Source organism: Carettochelys insculpta, chromosome 5 (genome assembly GCF_033958435.1).
Source record: "Carettochelys insculpta isolate YL-2023 chromosome 5, ASM3395843v1, whole genome shotgun sequence".
NCBI classification, from domain to species: Eukaryota; Metazoa; Chordata; order Testudines; family Carettochelyidae; genus Carettochelys; species Carettochelys insculpta.
The window spans coordinates 114,993,868-115,014,918 of NC_134141.1; the positions used below are offsets into that span (position 1 = coordinate 114,993,868).

Consider the following 21,051-nt stretch of genomic DNA (forward strand, 5'->3'; position numbering starts at 1 on the left):
TGTAAACAACCACCATCAGACGTTGTGACCCCAATCCAGTGAAAAATCTCCATATGAGAGTTGGAGGAACAGGTGTGTGTACAGAACATAAAAATATCAAAAACTGTGAAGATGGCTTCAAAGGTTTCACTATTCAAAGAGATTAGGTGCATCTGATTGTAGGTTTTGCAGTTTTGTCTTTAACCCCAAAACATGCAGGCCAACTTACCCTCCATTTGCTAAAGTGCCTAATGAAACTTGGGACTAAAGAACATCATCTGCATCATAGTTAAGATCTACGAGTGAGAGATCACTGACATTAATGTCTCTGGACCTGACCTAATGGTGTACTATGAAATCCATAGCTGTACAAAGGACTACAAGGGCCAAGACACAGCCCTGCCCAACATCAGATGCTGCTTTAAAAGGTGCCAACATCTGATTCCCAATACGTACAACGGTTTCACTTTGCAGCTCATTAATCAAATCCAGTAGAGTGGTTGGCACAATTATAACTTTAAGTCTTTCCATAGTCCAGTCTGGTCAACTGACTCAAACTCAGCCATGAGATTGACATACACTACATACATGGGCTTCTTGAACTTGCGATGATGTGTCACTGACAGCAGGCAGAAGGCCAAAGTGACATCTAATGTGGATTTGTTCCGCATAAAGCCTGACTGTTGTAGGCGACACTTCTAATGTAGCAGGAGCTCCAAATGTGCCAGAAGAACATGCATAAATACCTTCTCTGCCAGGGACACCATGGTGTTCAGCCAGTAGCTCTTACATTCACTGTAGCTTCTGCAGTGTTCAGAATATCCTTGGAATGTCTTCATTGCGTCTTTTCCTATCTCCCTTGCATTTTACCAGACTGTGGCTTTTTCCATGGTTTTATATGACTTAGTTTTTGATCTGCCACATTGTAAATATTCATGATTGATGCATATCCATGTAGACGCTATAATGTAAAGAACAATCCTACAATGGTAGGCAAATGAATCAATAATGACCTTAAATCAGTGCCTCCCTTATGCTCTGAGATCTTCCCACATGGATAACTAATGCATGACCCACTGATATGACAAGCTATATAGGAAATCATCCACTATTATTATGAATATGCACAAAACAGCCATTGTGAGTATATTATGCAGAAATGGATATTAGGTAGATTTCCTCTTCGTGTTTTTTTTTTTTTTTTTTTTTTTTACTGTTTTGGACTTACTGCAGGTGGGACGTACATGTTACTGAAAGCAATCACTAGTCATCCTAATTTCTCATGCTCATCCACCAGCAGGATTTTCTCTGTTTCCTTTAGGACACGACCTTAGTTACTGTACAGTAAGTCAGTGTAGCACTATTAACCTCAGTGATGCTCTGGCCTAGTTTTCTTAACTACATGTTGCATAGAAACATAAGTCTAATTCAGTTTATAAATTACTTTCTACCTAGTGTGGCACTTTTTATGCTGCCCATTACCATAATATCAGAGAGGTTTTCATGATATATCATCAGAACACCTGTCTGAGATAGAGAGTTACTGAAATGGGTAGTGGAGGCAGAGAGATTGTGCAGAAAGTCTGTGGTTGAGCAGCAAGTGAACCCAGATCTTCCAACATCTGAAGCATTAGGACAATTCTTTCTCTGGACCAGTGGTCCAACTAGTTTAGTATTCTGTCTGAAAAGTGGTTCAGCACCAGCTGTTTCAGAGGAAGGTACAAGAAAGACAAAGTGAATAACCACTCAGTTGTCTCTTCCCAAACTCCTTAGAGGTTGGCTGAACTCCAAAGTATGATAGGAGATTTTTTGTTTGCATGTTTATAATTCTATTCGTGACTGTGGGTATTCCTGTAATTCTTGTGAATGTCCAAACTCATACTGAATCCTGTTCTACAGCAACAGTTGTTACCATATGCTGCAAAACTACATCTTAAATTTGTAAAATTTGTAAAGGGTTTTAGGAATTCTTACAGATTAAATGGGTAATATAAAGGCAAGCATATTTCTGCTACTTCTGTTTTGATTTATTAGTTTTGATCATCAATTATTACAGTCGAAGAGAGCAAGGTTATAGTATATCACTTGTGAAAGTATGCGGATTGGTTTTCTGTTGGTACCTTGCTTTAGTTACACAGAGGTATTCATCTGTTTGATGCTTGATTATCTTTTTGCTTATAAAACACAGTGTAGTGTTAAGGTGAGAGATTGAGTTTGATGTAAAGAGGCTCTTAAGAAGAATAACATGTTATTCAGATTATTTTTCTCTCTCACTGTAAATTCTATTTTGAGCCCAAGAAATAACAGTAATAACACATAGCCTTAATAGCCAATTCTAATTTGATTTAAGTATGTCACAGTGTCCACCAACTTATCCTAGACCCAAATTTAATGTTACTTGCATAGAGATTCCTAGTAATTCACAAAATCTTGGTAAGAATCCTTGGTTATTGGCAAGAATGTGTCTCATTAGGAATGTATATACTTTTGTGCAGATGTTTATTGACAGCTATCAAGATATTTCTCAACAATGAGCTAGCTTCTCAATAGGATATAAATCACGTAACTGCTGAACTCACTATAAGTACACATCCTTCCTACCTCCATCTCTAATCTCATCCAGTGCATTGTGAAAAATTATCTTTTAATGCTCATGTCATCGTGTCTTTTATTTGAGTGATATGAATGAGGAAGAATCATATCAGTGACCTAAACATATTTAGGGTGACCATCCATCCTGTTTCTGGCAGGACAACCCCATATTTTGGGTACCAGGAAGGCATCCCAATTTATTTTCAAAACAGGGCTAATTGCCCCATATTTGCAGAGGAAGCAGCTGCCAGCCGTTTCCGCCATGCATCGGAGCAGCTGCCACATGGTTCCCAGCTCCCCACTGCTTGGGAGATCTGGGAGCCGGACCCACACAACTGTGCCTGGCTCCCCCGGGGGGAGCCGAGGGCCATTCCGATGTAGCTGCCGCCTGGCTCCCAGCTACCTGAGGTGTGTGGAGCTGGGAGCCCCCCGACCCCCACATGGCTGCCATCCAGTTCCCAGCTTCCCACACCTAGGGGAAACCAGGAGGAGCACTGGTGGCTGCCTCCTCCTTCCAGGCTCCCTGAGGCTCAGGGAAGCCAGGAGGAGCACAGCCACTGCTGCTGCTTCCTTCCTAGCTCCCTGCATCTCAGTGAAGCCAGGAAGAGCCACCCCTCCTGCCCCATATCTCCCCAGCCTGTAGGGAGATATGGTCACCCAAAACATTGAAACTAATTTGTCTCTCCAGATTGAAAATTTTGCTGGGCAGAGGGAGTTGTACCTGGATTTATAAACTTCTGTGTAAATTTCCATGTTTCATTAAACCTAATAGTAAATATGAGGCTTAACTATAAACAGTCACTTCACTTAAATTGAGCCTGGGTCATCTGGACAATTGGTTTAGCCCACAAAAGTACCATTTTCCCAAATCAATCTTCTGTACAGCCCATGCTGCTGTTTAAATGATGTACAAAATGTTAGCTAGGCCGATGGTTTCCAATCCTTCCCTTTTTCACTCTTCCATTTCCCTGTTTTCTTCATTCTCTAGACACAGTTCCCACTCCCAGCTTCCCTCCCTGCCCTGATACCTACCCACCCCCACACTGATTTCTTGATGACGTCTACAGCTCTTGCTTTGCCTTGGAGTATATATCCTGCAACCTCTTCTGTCTCTCACAATGAGTGTTTCATAGTATCTGTTCTGTTAATCTGAACAAAAAAAGTGAGGGAGGTGTAGTGCACACCACACAAATACTTAACTGATAGAGGCAGCTAGACTCTGGCTCCCCAACAGAAAGAGAAGTGATACAAATGTTGCTGATGGAACCAGAGAGAGAGGAACATCTGGCCTCCCCAGGAAAAAACGTAGTATCACTATCAGTGATAGCCTTTGGTATCCTAAACAAGAGAAGAAAATGTCTTTCCAGAAATTCTGTAAAACCTGGCACCTTCAAAGCACATAGTCTAATACAGATGAGGGAATGAGTGCAAAGTACATTTGTTGCATTATTTTGGTCAGATGCTAATTTAAACTGTTTAGATAAGTCTGGATACCTCAGTTACCTCCTGAACTTTTTGGGGCTGTCTGTCTATTCTTATGCAAGTGAAATCTTTATCACCTTGTATATTGGCATATCTGAAGGGGATTGACATACTATAAGAACAGCTTAGCCTTGGCTGATCATTTAAGTACATGAATTAGATATGTTCTGATACATTCCCATGCGATGCACTACCATGCTGAATTTTTCAGCTGATTTTTTTCCCCCCCATCTCTGATGAATTGTTAATGCAGAGCTGGATCGCAGAACTGCTCCCCACACAGCACTCCTGTTAGCAGAAGCAATATTAAGTCCATCGATTGACAATATGCCACTGGGCTGCTAAATGAAACTAGTGTTTTCAAAAGCATAGAAGTGACTTAGGAGCCTGCGTCTTTTGTAGTTTGCTTCCAGAAACAATGTACATATAGAATGTTTGAGAAAAGGAAGGGTCTCCAGTGTTGTTTAGGTAGCACCATATTTTGATACATTGCCTTTCCCCTGTTACTGCCCCAGCCCTTGTTGACTGGGCCAGTTTTTCATCCAAAGCAATACCTAGGCTACTACAAAACCACCTATACTGATTTACTTATTCTCAGACCAGTTCCATCTGTCATTGCTTCTGTTTTGTTCCTAAATGGCAATCATCCATAGGCAGGACATTGAGCCTTTAATGGTAACTTTAAATTCAATACCTGCTCCATACATTCAAAAGAAATAAATGGGATTAGCCACTCGGGAGCTATGCTGGGGTAGGCAGCTACTTGTGATGCTATCCTTCTAATCTCTAGATGCAGGGAAATAATGTCGTTGAACTTTAGTGGTAGTATGTTATTGCACTTTTTTTTCTACATCTGTTCATTGGACTTCCTGTGGTTTTTCATCGAATTGTATGATAAACAGCCCAGACAGTCTGTAGCTTTTGGTCTGTCTAGTTATACCGCTGCTCCAACCGCTAAATCTGACTTCTGCTTTGTTTAGCAAAAGAAAGCAAGACATGCCCCTGTGGTAGGTTGATTCCCTGGAGCCGATAAACTTGCTGTCTGCGCAGAACACTGCAGTTGAAATCCTAGCACTACCTCAGCCTTTAAAATTCAAAGAAACTAAATGTCTTTAGGATTGTTTTAAACTAGCTTGGGTCTATTGGATTGACTTTGCTTAAGGAGGTAATGGCTGCCTACAAATTCAGACTGCCCAGACCTGTTTAGATTGTGGTAGTTCAAAGATTATTAGCAAAAGGGGGCAAGTGAATAATAGTTTGTGTGTGTTCTGCGTGCTTCCTCTGAGGGCTTGTTTCCACTACATGGTGGATCGAGGCTCAATGATCAATCCACTGGTAGTTGATTTATTACATCTGCTTAGACATGATAAATCAATCTGAGTGCTCTCCCGCTGACTCAGCTACTCCACCAGGACAAGAAGAGTAGCTAGAGTTGACAGGAGAGCTGCCCCCACCCACCTCACCATGTGGAAGACAACATGGTGAGTATGTCAGCTTTCATTGAGTAGATTGATTGGGGATGAGGGGGCTTGGAGTAGACATGGCCTTAGTTGAAGACCTGCTACCTACCACACTGAGAGAAAATGCAAGTGAACAGTGCTAAGGAGAATGATGTAGGTGCTGCTTTGTCCCAGGACAAGATTTTCAAAAGGTGCTAGTGATTTTGGATGCATCCATTTTCGGATGCACAGATGATGTGTTCTGGACATGGCATCTGGTTTTCAGAAAGCACTGAGTGCCCACCCTCTGAAAATCAGGGCCTTTGAAGTAATTCATCTTGTGTATCCAGAAACTGAACCACCCCATATTAACAGCTATTGCTGAAAATTCTTGGCCTCCATATTTGTTTTTCTTGAATTAGACTGAACAGAACACGTAAGAAAATAGTTTCCCAGATTACTAATCTGAATAGCAGTATTAGCCAGATGTGGAATTTTGTTGACTATGGTACAAATCTCCATGTGCATCCTTTAAGTAAGTGCATTTATGTTTCTTGTGAGTGTTCTAAAAATGGCTGTGACTGTGACAGCTATCCTAGAATGTAGGTTTAGTACTGTCTCTCTTGCCTGCGTTGCAATTGTGAAAGGCCTCCTTTCATCAATTTGGAAATAGAACATGTAAAAATAAATTGCACAATTGCATTTAAACGTGGTTTGACCATACTTTGAACTATAATATATAAAAATTGTTAAACATCGATATCAACTTTTTGACCTTTTAGGTGATACTTAATCCCTGCTGTCATTTTAAACTATTTTTAAGTCAGTCTAGTGAGTCAGGAATAGCTCATGTAAGAAAAGTCTTTACCTTGATAATCATAAATGCTCCTATAGTATATGTTTGATAAAGACCCCTGATTTTTTACATGGTGCAATATAGGATTATTTTGCTTTCGTATATGAAGAGGTGCTAAAATAGTAAATTTGGAGATTGGAGACCTTTATTCTCCACAGAACTAGGAGAGTCCCTACCCTGGCTCTCCAGCATGCCCCAAGATTGACCCAGAGGGAACACCATTAGGAACAAAGTGGCTCAGTCTTCGAACACATTTGCTTCTTGGCCTCTTTGTTTAAACTACCAGAAAGGGTGTGAGAGAGTAGTTTTTTGTGTATTCTGTGGATACCTTTTCACTTTAGGCCACCAGTTGGTTCAATACAATCCACTAAAAAGCCATTGATTGATATAGAGCCTTTGCAGAGGCTGGACCAGAATTAGTGACTTAGTAGTGAAAAGTTCCGTGTCTTATCATCAAGCCAATGAGCCATTCAGTGTCCACTGCTTATGTATTCTGTCAAAGTCCGCACATGCCTCTTATTACTTATACTCTTTTTATGAAGACATAACTGAAATTGCATGCAGACACTGACATAAAACATAGCTATTTAAAATCTCATTATTGACATCTAAATTTTCAAGACAAACCTGCAGTGCTTTCAAGAAAAAAGCCCAGCATGGCAATGAGTCAACTTTGATTGCAATGGCTGATTTGACTGATATAATCTCGAGTCCTGAATTGATATTTAAATGTGATAGTAGAGTCACAGCACTGATCAGTTTGAAGAACGTTTTAATGAGAATATCAACACAAGGCAACTAATGACAAAAATTAATGCCATCAGAAATATTCTGTGCTTTCCTTCCAGCTAAGAGAAAGTGGTACAGGGAGAGCTAAACATCTCAGCCTTGCTATTGGTATTTCTAACACCACATTTTTGTTATGTTAAATCCAAGCACAATATTTAACAGGCTATGTAATAGTCCACTCCTAAAGCAATTTAATATCTAGTTGCAGGTTCATTGCTTTAAAGAGATACTATATACACATATATACACACATAGTGTATATATTGCAACAAGCAAACTCCTGGGGAGGATTCTGAGTTACTGCACATGCACAGAATTCATGGGCCTCACAGACGTTTTGCTTCCCCACAGAAAAGTGGCTACTGATGGGGAAGTAAGAAACACCACAAGAGCAGTCATGACTCCCTCTCCAGCGGTGGAGGCCGGTCAGCTAGGGCATCCAGAGCAGCTAGTAGAGATGTGAAGGCGAGGGGCTGATCAGTCATGCATGTGAGGAAGAGAGAAAGAATCTGTGTTTGCAGTACATTCAGCAAGGAGAGGCAGTGTTTTGTTGTGTTTCTGAGGAGATAGTTATGTTTCAGGCTCTGTCCCCTCAGGCATAGCAGAATGTTGCAGCCTTCCTACTTTAGTGAATTGTTCCCATTATTCTTAGTGAACTCCCCCAGGAGTTTAAACCAATGTAAACACTCTAAGGTTCCTTTACACAGCGGCACCAACATATGCAACAGGCCCTGGGGCAAGGTGGAAGATGGACCCAACTCTGTGCCTTGGAAGGAATGGAGCTTAGAGGAGTCAACTCTTGGCACTGCCCAGCCTGTGATACTGGGGCCCTCCCATGCTCCCTCACAGTTGCAGCACATCAAAGGGGCCTGGAGCTCCAGCCATTGCTGCTGCTAATTTCCTCTTTGAAACACTGGGCCCCTGGGAGCAACTGCCCCCCTGCCCTCCCCCTGCCAAAATAATGTAGAAAGACTTATTGTAAAGGACACTATGGCCTTGCATATGGTACTTCCACTGATTAGAAATGGTCTACATTTTACAACTGAAAAAATTTCCCCTCAAAATGTGGTCTGTGTACTGTTTACTACTTAACCTCTCTGGAGAGGGTGAGTAGTTAATATAAATGGTGAATGTGAGTCCCCAGCCCTCACTTGCCTATGAGGTAACCCTGAGCATATGGGTGCGTGTATTTGTTGACTAATAACTAGAAGAAAAGGGTCAGTACAGTGCTGTTACACAGAGGGGATCTGGGTATTTCCTCCAATGCTCCCCAATTCCATTCTCCCCATTGTACTGTAGTTTCAATATAATTACCAAAATAACAGAAACCAGTGTGATTAAATTGTTATTTTAATACATAAAATATACAGAATTTTCAAATATTGTGTGCACCATTTTTAACTTTTTGATTCAGAATTTTTAATTTTTAGCACAGATGTCCCCAGGAGTTACTTGTGTGTGCGTTGCCTTGTTAAAGACAGTTTGGTTTACATGAGCAGCACCATTTGTGATGTTTAGTATTTGAATACATTTATTCCAAACAGGCTGCAACTCAGACGCACAGCCATCTCGGGAGCGTGGGATGGCAGCCATTTGAGGACTTGTCCACACTAGGAAATTTAATCATGCTTAAAATATGATTAATAAGCACTGAGTTAGCTACAACATGATTTGGCCTTGTGCCTGCTGATCACAAAATCAGGAAATAAGAAGGTTTGTCCAGGAAGCATAGAATCAGCAGGGTGGAAATCCAGAGGAAGGTAATTCTTAGGATGAAGGTTATCAACCCACTAGCAAAATCCTTGAGACACAGGATTCCAGGGGTTAGGTGGAGGAGGAAGACTTGAGAATTTGGATGCCAAGAGGGAAGGCAACAGAGGAGATTTAGTGAAGAGTCAGGAGAGGGGGAGCTAACAGGCCAGAGATTGTTTCAGGACTACTGGGTTGTGGAGGAGACCTGTAGGTGTTAGGAGTGGGTGGGGAAGAAGGGACACTTAAGGGGAGTGAGGATGGCATGAGGGTTGGATATACCAATGGAGCGTGAAGGGATACCCAGGGAATCCTGAGAGCGGAAAGGAGAATGGAAATGTCAGGAAGACTGTTGTGAACGAGGAAGAGTCAGAGGTGCCAGTCATTGAAAGGCAGCGCTGGAGGAGCATCAGAGGCAGATGAAGAGGCAAAGCGAGACACACGCCAGAGTGTTCTACGAAGTTCACCAAGGAAGACCATAGAGAAGAGATCTGTAAGAGGACATGAACATAGGCACAGCACAGATCGTGAGCAAGGAGAGTGTGGGTTGGGGATGATGGATAAAAAACAGGGCGTTTGGCATTAGAAGACTGTATGATATGAGAGAGAAAACACTGGGAAGGAGAAGTCAGGAATGCTTCTGAGGAGGGAAGAGAAAATTATGGGTAAGCCAAGACTGAATGGACATGGTAAGGGTGACTTTTGAGAGCTAGTGATGGTGCTGAGGAGAGTAGAGAGTAAGTTGAGGAAACAAGAGTGGGAGAGAAGGAGAGGAAAGAGAAAAGGGCGAGACTTGAGAGGAGTAGAAGAGATTGGGGTGATTTAAGAGAAGAGAGGAGTCTGTTGGGGAGAGGAGGTAGAGGAAGTGAGATTGGTTTGAGGCTAAGGGAGCAGTTTGAAGAGGAAGCTGCTCTGCCACAGACCTTCCTGAGTGAGCAGGTTATGTAGGGCCATGTCTCCTCTACAAAATTAAGTAAATCTGTTATTTGGCATACAGCTGCTGCAGTTATTCCATCACTTGTATGTTCACACTGTGCTTCTAGCGTCAGCCATGTGCATCCTCACCAGAAGCACTTGTATCAACACAAAGTGCAGTGCCCCAACGGTTAGTATCCTGCTGTACACCTGCCTCTGAGCACAGGGTGTTTGGGGAAGCTATTGGGATGCTGAATGGGACCGAAACAAGTCATGCAAAGGCAAGTAGGAGCATGGATTCAGCTTGCCAAAATGCAGTGTTCTACCTTCGCATAACGTCAACTGAGTCCCATAATATTTTGCATGTCCCTTCACGCTGTCTGTCATCTGTGACAGAGCCTGCACATCTCTGCGCTTTTGTCATAGGTGTTTAAAGCAAGAGGTGTCTGATCCTGCAGTACTGGCAGAGAGTTAATAGGGGCTGTAGGGAACATGACAATTCCTTAGAGATTAGGAACATAGTCTGTGAGAGACAGAAACAATCCATGGTGGTTGATGGCACTCACAGAGCAGCTGGAGGTGGTGGAGGACTTCTGCTGGGCCTGAGAAATGAGCCCTGGCTGGTGTTGCTGATTAGGTGTGTTAAGCAGTGGTTGCAGGCACAGGTGGTAGAAGTTGGGGTGTGGGGGGTGCTGCAGCACCACTTGACTTGAAGTGGTTTCCATTATGTACAAGGTTACAATTTGCTTCAGTGGTTCTCAGCACCCCCAGTAGAAAAAATGCTCCATCATCCCTGGCTGCAGAACTCTGATACACAAGGCCATGTTCTGAGAGCTGTGTGTCAGGCTTGCTCCAGCCCTCCTGCACAGGAAGACAAAAATGAGAGCCAGACTGACAGTTGAGCAGTGAGTGTGATTCCACTAAGGAAATTTGCAATGCTAGATTGCTATCAATGAGTTGGAGTCAGGAAATCCATTGCAGGGTCCATTGTCATGCAAGAGTGCAGGGCCATTAATCACCTATGCAGGAGTGTGACTCTCACCAGCATGGAGGGATTTGCAGCAAAGGGTTTGCTTACCAAACTGCAGTGAGGTGATAAATGGCATGTATATCCCTATTTTCACACCAGACCACTTTGTCACAGAATAGGAACCCCAACAGAAAGGGCTGCCTGATAAATCTGCTGGAGCTCCTTGGCTTTCATAGGGCAGTGGTGCTGGTCCTACGGTAACCCTTCTCTTGCATCCCTCAAGCACTTGGTAGAGAGCCGCATTTCCACGGCTGAGCCGGAGCTGTGCCTGCACTGCCTCTTCTCCTCACAGGTACCTCTGGCACCTCCTATGTATGCAGGCAGCAGCGTGTTTGGTGCATGTAGCTAGCATGGTCAGTAGGGCAGTTGCAGTCCCCACTGCAGAGCTACCAGGTGAGTTTGTCAAGCTGGACAACCAGGAAAAGGAATGTGCAGCATTTTAAAGGGGAGGGATGGCTTCTTGTCTACCTGGCCACTGGACAACAGAGTTCACAGTTTCAGAGTAGTCAATGTGGGACATTGTAGGACAGCTCTTTCAGGCCAGTAGTAGTCAATACACACTCAGGGAAGGTACCGTTATTAACTTTTTGTGGCAGGGCACTTACATTGGTGTGAGAGAAGTAAAAGTGTGGAGAGATCCACAGAGGAACTGACATTAGTTGCCTTGCGTCCGCCTAACTGTGTGATGGAAAGGAGGCCTTAGTGTGTCTGTGGCTCAGCGTCCCATCTGGTAAAAGGGAATAACAACACTGTCCAACTAACTGTGTCTTAGGCTCTAAGCCAGGATCAGAACCAAGCTAGTTAGAACTGTGTTTAGGATTGTGGCTCTCACCATCTTGAGGCTGTTATGAGGAGCGCCAGAGCGTGCCTTATCAGAAAAGGATGTCAACACATTCTGACACACAGCAGCTCACAGCAAGGTGTGATTGGCATGCCTTGGAATATACAGAACCTGAGACCTTACACAAGCCCAAGAGCATGGCCCAGAGTGGAGCTACAGCAGGGCTGCTCGCTTTTCTGTCCATCTGCAGAAGGCTCCTAGTACAACACGCTTCAAGCCAAAGACCAGACTGATTTGCAGCTTGTTGGCATCACAGCTATGTGGGAAGGCCCAGCTTGCATGAAACTACTGTATTAAATTAACAGTGATGACAGCACAGGGAACTGTCTGAACTAATAAAGTCCATGTTTTTGATGCTCTCTAGAGCACAAATAATATGTGTAAATGTAAATAAACCTGAATGCCAAGTGACCAAGAAAATGCCTCTGGGTAGAGAGAAATTCCAGTGGGAAGAGACAGTTGGGCCAACACATGGAAATACTGAGAAGTGATAAGTGTACCTTCATTATTAATGGGCAATGAGGCTCCTAAGCCATTGTCGTCCTTGTTCTAATCATGTTGCACCATGGCAGTTTATTCTTAGCCTTAACCACATCCTTATAAATAATGAAATGGACCCTGGTTTATCTTACCCAAATGATTACTGTAATGTGGCTTTTATCTGCATCCCTGCCAGGCTGTTGGCATGGGCAACATTTAGATGTAGATAAAATGAATAAATTGCAGCATATAAAAATAAGTTCAGCTCTTCCCCCAAAAAGTGCTTATAGACAAGTGAATATCTACCTTGTTAGGAACTGTATCTGCTACCTTTCTGTACTGTATCATACAGGAGAAAGAGATGAGAGACTGGAGAGGCTAACTAGGGAGAGGCTTCATGGTATATCCATTCTATGTTAATTCTTGAAAAAGTTTTACCCGCAAATGATCCAGCAGAGCACCAGAAATTGTGGAAATGATTGTAGGCAATGTAGCTGTAGCTATCAAAACAAAAAAGCAGTCCAGTAGCACGTTAAAGATTAACAAAATAATTTATTAGGTGGTGAGCTTTCGTGGGATAGACCCACTTCTTCAGACATGCAAGGCATACATTTAGCTGTAGCTGTGTCGGTCCCAGGATGTTAAAGTGAGTGAGGTAACATCTTTTTTATTGGACCAACTTCTATTGGTGAGAGAAACAAACTTTCAACCCACATGGAACTCTGTCTTGAATAGGCTTGTAGAATATGTGCTAACTATTTGTACTAAACAGTCGGTTCCAGCTTGCATTTAGCTGCAACTCTCACTGAGTACCTCTTTCAGACCTGAAGAAAAACTCTTTATGGGCTTGTCTACACTTGCCCCCAACTTAGAAGAGGGCATATTAATCTGGGTGATGGGAGATTACTAATGAAGTGCTGTGATGCATGTGCAGCACTTCGTTAGCCCAATTCTCCCCCGCGGCATGCATGCCACTTCGAAGTTTGACACTTTGAAGTTGCCATGGAGAAAATTTAGCCTAATGAAGTGCTGCATATGCATCACAGCACTTCATTAGTAATCTCCCATTACCGTGATTAACATGCCCCCTTCAAAGTTGAGAGCAAGTGTAGACCCAGCCTATGTGGCTCAAATGCTTGTCTCAGCAGCAGCAGAAGTTGGTCCAATAAGAGATGTGACTTCACTTACCTTGTTTCTCTAACTGTAGAAATCATACACATTAGCTAATAATTTGGAGGGAGGCTAACAGGATATTGCATATAAGGATAACAAGGTGTTAATGCACTCAGATGGGGAATGGATTAAATAGAATTGAGTACATTATTTAATGTATTTCATCTGACAGGCTCAAATGACTTTACAAACAATTTAATTAAGCCTCAAAGCAGCCCTGTGGGATGGATTAGTACTTTTTGCTCTTTAAAGATGGGGAAACTGAGGCATATGGGAAATTACGTCCAAAGCCACAAAGAGAGTTAGAGGCAGAGCTTTAAATAGTATCCAGAAGTCCAAGCACCACTCCTCTAACCACACTTCTTTCCTCAGACCTCACTTCCACAAGGAGAGAGCTGGCCTCTCTACTGGAGATATCTGTGTGTAGAACAGTCCTTCGGAACTGGAGAAATAAGTCAGTTTATCATAGCATTCCTGGTAGCAAACCCTGAAGTGTCATACACATTCCTAGGGCCTGTCAAAATGAGTCTCTTCTCAAGGAGATGTGAACCATAGTAGCATAGTCACTTTTATATGGTCTGAAGTAAGGTGTGTTGTCCTGAGGTTGCTTATCTTCCAGGGTTTTCTCCCACAGCTCTTCATGTTTATCACATTCCATCTGTTTGTTCATTAATGGCCCATCTTGTGTGTGATTCCTGGAGATCCACTGGCTCAGGCAGTGCAAGGCATGTCACCAACAGCAAAGGACTAAACACAGCATGTGTCAATGTAGCAGCATACCCTGAAAAGGGAAAACTGTGGTGTCTCTTTATCCTCCTTGTTAAATGTATTTGCCTTTCAGACCTGATGGTCAGGTCCCTTGGAGCTCTTTTTGTCACTGCATCTTACTGGAGCCTCTTACATAATCTACAGGTTAACAAATTGGTGCAAATCTTCCCTCAACCAGCTTCTTTTTCTTGTTGCAGAAATTCCCAGAACTGAAGTTTAAGTATGTGGAGGAGGAGCAGCCTGAGGAGTTCTTCATCCCCTATGTCTGGTCCCTGGTCTACAATTCTGCTGTGGCCCTCTATTGGAACCCACAGGACATCCAACTTTTTACTATGGACTCTGGCTGAGGAAGAGGCAGCCAGGCTGCTCTGCTCTGTCTTATTACAGGCAAAGAAACTCAAAACGGCATGTGAATATTTGACCCCTCCCAGTGTGCGTCCTCTAAACCTGCAGCTTAGCGGGAATGAAGCTTGCTACTATTATACAGTGTGACTTTGCCATTTGGGTACCAAACTGCAGCAGACACACTGGAAGTAGATTGTGGTGTGGGAGAGAAACTGACCAGTGTGGTTGCAAACTTTTCTTTCCATTTTGTAAAACCTAAAGCTTATCCAATGAAAATGAGGCCTTACACAGGCAGTGCGATGTTACCGCCACCAGGCAATCCGATAGCTTCTCAACTCAAATGGGGAAATGAGGAGAGTGTGTCAGCTGATTTGGAAGTGGCATTTATATCTTTATTACCTTTAAGTGATGCAACTTCTTTGAGTCAGGGTCTTTAAACCCTTTCATTTTCTACAATGGACTGTTTATCTCACCAGTACCATGCCTCTTCTCATTGCAGTTTGTTTTGGTGGCATTGTAATGTCTACAGGCCCTATACTATCCATATCAATATCATCGGCGTGAACTAGGCTGCATATTAATCAAATGATGTTTCTAGACAGGATACTGTGGTATATGTGGAGGGTTTTCAGCTGTATGACTCTTTTGAAGAGCTGTCACTATACTTTTGATTGTTAATACTCTTTCTGGGGCTTGAAACACTAGCTTCCAAAGGAAAGTCCCTCACAGACTCAAATTACAGTCCTTCTGAACAAAAGCTTTTCCTAGAAATTGACTGCATAAACCAATCTCCAAATAAAAGTGTTTGAGTTTGTAAAGGTAGAGTTATGTCACATACAAAGTTTTGCACTTTCAGCAGTGTTTGATGGGAACCCTTGGTGAAGCTGTAGGTTAAAAATCCCCTTTTTTGCTTCTAAAGGGATTGTAGCAGAGATAATAGATTTTAATAGAATGTGGAACACTTCCAAATGAATGTTTTAATGTATTCTTTCCTGATGTACTTAGCTTAATGAAAATAATCAAAATATTCGCTCTTCAGACAGGAAAAACAAGAAATAGGCTAACATTATTTTTAACAATGCCTCCCCCGCTTCACCCCTGTATATCAAGGATCTGTTTGTCTCTGGGACGAGCTTCTGACAGGGTTCACTTCCACATGCCCACAGAAACACCTGCTGCACCTTGTGCTGGTTTCTGAAGTGTCTGTCACTAAATCAAGTGTACTGCATGCCAAAATATAAAGGTAAAGGAGGTCATTCTTACACATATATGGTAAATCCCTCAGTTCACTGCCTGACCCAGCATGTTCTGTTTACAGGCTCAGAGGATAGTGCACTTTTGATGTCTCTTACAATCTTCTGAGTGGCTTTAAACAGAGTTTCCTGTGCTCGTTTTTTTCTTTTGTTGAAGAAGCTGAAATTGTATTTTGTTTTTAACCTGTCTGTTTGGAAGCAAAACCCTTTTGGACAAATAGAACAGCTGGATTTTCAAAAAACTCCTTTCCCTATTTAAACAAAACTATAAGTACCAAGAGCCATGCATAGCATAGACATTCCTAGTGTATTCAAGTAGAAGTAGCCTTTGGGAGGAGGCAACATGAAGCCTCAGCTCTTTTGAGTGTAAAGTATGGGAAACAATTGAACTGTGACTGAAGACATGGGTATGTTTGTGCTACATTTGGGGTTTGGTTTTTTACATCTCTGAGCAAAAGTCAAAGGGGAATGAATGGCTTTTGTGTGTGTTATAGTGATTTGTAATTTTACTGTTAAATAAAGAACTAGAATGTTGGAGAACCAGGAGAGCTGTGTGGCCCCTTAGTATGGTCATTCTGACAGTGCACCTTTAAACTGCACATGCTGAGACAAGCTGCATGATCCATTTCTTTAACTGTTTTAACCACACTGAGAGTCTGATCCTGCCAAGAAAAGAGCGTCTACTGCTGTTGGCTTCAGTGGTAGCTGGGAATACCCAGGATGTCCTGGTTACTGGCTGGTGTACCAACTTTCACAGAATCTGATTTTCTTTAAAAGAACTGTATGTAAGCACAGGGAGGCAAGAAGCAGCAATCCGATATATGTAGGTCAAACAAGACACTGAGTCAATGAAGGAATCACATGTAGTAATTTCAGTTTGTTCTTTTAGTGACAAGGATGATTGCTCCAATGAAATGCTTTTCTTGTGCATGTAATTAAAATGCAGCGCATATAGGGCCCAGCAGGTTTGTAACAGCAGGAGCTGGAATCCAAAGTGGAAGCAGTAGAGCAAGCCAAAGTTTATACTGAAATCCATCCTACTATGATTGGTTTCCAAGCATTATATGGGTATCAAAGTCTCTTGGAGTCTACAGTATGATGTGTTCACAAATAGTTTAATTTCCTTCAGATGTGTAAGTACCTTCTGAGAGATCATTTTCCTTATTTTTGTGTGAAAGACTTGTTATGTAGCAATAAGAAAATTAAACAGGATGTTGTATATATTCTGCATAGAAATTACTTACATAACACTTAGTCCCAGAGAGTTTGGATTTTCTTTTTAGATTTAACATGCACACAGTTTTATAACATTATCAGTGGTTTCTGAGACAGAGAACCAGATTTAATTTTACTAAATAGATCATTTTAATCCTGCCTTTAATATGAGGAATTAAACTATGGCTATTCTGTCCTATTGCTCCTGGACACAGAGTTTTGATAATGACTGCTCTCCACCTTACTGGCGCATAATCAGAATCTCAAGCCAAGTCTACAATACAGAGTTAAGTCTACTGAAGTTTTGTCAACAATCATAAGTTGCATTGATAATATTGGTGGAGCATGTCCACTCAGCACTCCTTGTGTCAATGGAGTGCATCCACAGTTACTGCCATTGCATTGACTATCTGTATCCAAAGTCATTGCTCATGCATTCAGAGAGCTTTGCATCCTGGGTAGCTATCCCACTGTGCAACTGGTCACCCTTTGCTGCTGGGCACTCTGGGAACGGGCAGTCGCCACAAAGGATGGTATACATCTCCTTATTAAAGTGGCATGTCTGTGGCAGCGTACCGCAATGAGAGTTTTCCTCCCTTGCCTTCTGATACGCATGCTTCAGCTCATTGACTTCAGCATGTGTGTGATGGGGTTCTGGGGTCCCCCAAGCTCTGCACCCTGTCCGCAGGCAGGAGAGTCTCTCACTCAGCAGGAAAACAGCAGGTTTATTAGCCGACAGGACACAGCATCGTACAGAGGAGTCAGTACAGCAGGCAGAGACAGCCAGTCCAGTCCATGTTGGGGAGAGGAGGCCCCGAGGGGCCCCCAGAGCTGGGGCCTTGCCCCCTCCTTTTTCTCTCTCTCTCTCCCAGCCCAGACTAACTGCTTCCCAACTCCCAGTTCCAATTCAAACCCCTCAGGCTCCACCTCCTCCTTTGTCTGCAGTACAAAGGTGTTAGCTGGTCATCAAGGTTACCCTCAGCAGGAGCCCCACACCCTCTGTGAGTCACTCACATACACACAGGTATCCCCCACTCCATCACAATGTGACACTGCTCTGTGTCCCTTTCATTCCATTCTCCTTCATACCACTAGCAGCCAGCCCATAGGTATTCCTGTAGGCACAGCATCCTCCCTCCATATACTCAGCAGAGCTGGTGTACTCCACACAGGCACTTATCTGCTCATCACTGGTATTCTCACATTATCCTACATAAATATATCCGTCAGGCTAATGGGCCTAATGGGTATCTTTTTGGATACCCTCTGTATCTTCTTTTCAATCGGGGAAATCTGGTAACACTTCACCCACAATATAGAGGAAAGCAAGTTTTGAAGAGCTGGGGAACAAGTCAGGTTCAGAAAAATAAGATGCTCACCTGGTGCTTTTTTTTTTTTTTCCTTTGTTTTAAATAATGTCTGAGGATCAGAGTTCTAACGTCTTGAGGGCAATTAAGCATGGGAAGCTTTGGCAGCTGGCAATCCTGTGCCAGTTTCTACAGGTACATAAAGGACATCCTGCAGGTGTACCAAGCTAGTATCTTTCATGAGCATTAAATTCTGCCTCAAACATGCACTCCAGAATTCCCAAGACTGGTTTTGTCCCCTTTAAAAGCAAGGCATAAGAACATAAGAATGGCCATACTGGGTCAGACCAAAGGTCCATCGAGCCCAGCATCCCATCTGCCAACGGTGGCCAATGCCAGGTGCCCCAGAGAAGGAGAACAGAAGACAATGATCAAGTGATTTATCTCCTGCCATCCATCTCCTGCCCTTGTTCTGAAGGCTAGGGCACCATACTTTACCCCTGGCTAATAGCCATTTATGGACCTAACCTGCAAAAATTTATCAAGCTCTTTTTTAAACCCTAATAGAGTCCTGGCCTTCACAGCCTCCTCGGGCAAGGAGTTCCACAGGTTGACTGTGCGCTGTGTGAAGAAAAATTTCCTTTTATTAGTTTTGAACCTACTACCCATCAATTTCATTTGGTGTCCCCTAGTTCTTGTATTATGGGAAAAGGTAAATAATTTTTCTATATTCACTTTCTCCACACCATTCATGATTTTATATACCTCTATCATATCGCCCCTCAATCGCCTTTTTTCCAAACTGAAAAGTCCCAGTCTCTCTAGCCTCTCCCCATATGGGACCCTTTCCAAGCCCCTAATCATCTTAGTCGCCCTTTTCTGAACCTTTTCTAATGCCAATATATCTTTTTTGAGGTGAGGAGACCACATCTGCACGCAGTACTCAAGATGTGGGCGTACCATAGTTTTATATAGGGGAAGTATGATATCTTTTGTCTTATTATCGATCCCTTTTTTAATAATTCCTAACATCCTATTTGCCCTACTAACTGCCGCTGCACACTGCGTGGATGTCGTCAGAGAACTATCCACTATAACTCCAAGATCCCTTTCCTGATCTGTCATAGCTAAATTTGACCCCATCATGTAGTACGTGTAATTTGGGTTATTTTTTCCAACATGCATTACCTTACACTTACCCACATTAAATTTCATTTGCCATTTTGCTGCCCAATCACTCAGTTTGCTGAGATCTTTTTGTAGTTCTTCACAATCCCTTTTGCTTTTGACTGTCCTGAACAACTTGGTGTCATCTGCAAACTTTGCCACCTCACTGCTTACCTCATTTTCTAGATCATTGATGAACAAGTTGAACAGGATCGGTCCCAGGACTGACCCCTGGGGAACACCACTAGTTACCCTCCTCCATTGTGAAAATTTACCATTTATTCCCACCCTTTGTTTTCTGTCTTTTAACCAATTCCCGATCCATGAAAGGACCTTTCCTCCTATCCCATGACCACCTAATTTACATAAAATCCTTTGGTATGGGACCGTGTCAAAGGCTTTCTGGAAATCTAGGTCTATTATGTCCACTGGGTGCCCTTTGTCCGCATGTTTATTAACCCCTTCAAAGAGTTCTAATAGATTAGTTAGACACGACTTCCCTCTGCAGAAACCATGCTGACTTTTGCCCAACAATTTGTGCTCTTCTATGTGCCTTGCAATTTTACTCTTTACTAGTGTTTCTACTAATTTGCCTGGTACTGATGTTAAACTTATCAGTCTATAATTGCCAGGATCTCCTCTAGAGCCTTTTTTAAATATTGGTGTTATATTGGCCGTCTTCCAGTCATTTGGTACCAAAGTGGATTTAAAGGATAGGTTACAAACCACTGTTAATAACTCCGCAATTTCACATTTGAGTTCTTTCAGAACCCTTGGGTGAATGCCGTCTGGTCCTGGAGACTTGTTACTATTCAGCTTATCAATTAACTCCAAAACCACCTCTAATGTCACTTCAATCTGAGTGAGTTCCTCAGATTTGTCACCTAAAAAGGCTGGCTCAGATTTAGGAACCTCTGTAACATCTTCAGCCATGAAGACTGAAGCAAAGAAATCATTTAATCGCTCCGCAATGGCACTGTCTTCCTTGATCGCTCCTTTTATATCTTTATCATCCAAGGGCCCCACTGCTTTTTTAGCGGGCTTCCTGCTTCTAATGTATTTAAAAAACATTTTACTATCGTTTTTTGAATTTTTGGCTAGCTGTTCCTCAAACTCTTTTTTGGCTTTTCTTACTACATTATGACACTTAATTTGGGAGTGTTTATGTTCCTTTCTATTTTCCTCACTAGGATTTGACTTCCACTTTTTAAAAGCTGCCCTTTTCTCTCTCACTGCCTTTTTAACATGGCTGTTTAGCCATGGTGGTTCTTTGTTAGGTCTCTTACTGTGTTTTTTTATTTGGGGTATACATTTAAGTTGGGCCTCTAGTATGGTGTCTTTAAACAGTTTCCATGCAGCTTCCAGGGATTTTAGTTTAATTACTGTACCTTTTAGTTTCTGTTTAACTAGCTTCCTCATTTTAGTGTAATTCCCCTTTTTGAAATTAAATGCCAGAGTGTTTGACCGCTGCGGTGTTCTTCCCAACACAGGAATATTAAAAGTTATTATATTGTGGTCACTATTTCCAAGCGGTCCAGTAACAGTTACCTCTTGGACCAGATCCTGCGTTCCAGTCAAGACTAGATCGAGAATCGACTCTCCCCTTGTGGGTTCCTGTACTAGCTGCTCCAAGAAGCAGTCATTTAAGGCATCAAGAAATTTAATCTCTGA

The 21,051-nt window shown here is 42.5% G+C and overlaps 1 protein-coding gene across 4 annotated transcripts in view; it reads left to right on the plus strand.

The window, feature by feature from the left end:
- DYM (dymeclin) overlaps positions 1-21,051 on the plus strand; it is a 416,064-nt gene that overhangs the window by 292,732 nt on the left and 102,281 nt on the right. The window contains exon 18 of one of the 4 annotated variants that reach the window (XM_074995794.1): positions 14,291-16,855. The exons of 1 other annotated variant lie outside the window; for it this stretch is intronic. In XM_074995794.1, the coding sequence (XP_074851895.1) occupies positions 14,291-14,440 (150 nt within the window). In that variant the 3' untranslated portion in view covers positions 14,441-16,855. Of the gene's footprint in view, positions 1-14,290; positions 16,856-21,051 lie in introns of those variants that run through there. 2 more of the 4 variants (XM_074995797.1, XM_074995796.1) reach the window with 2 other exon arrangements.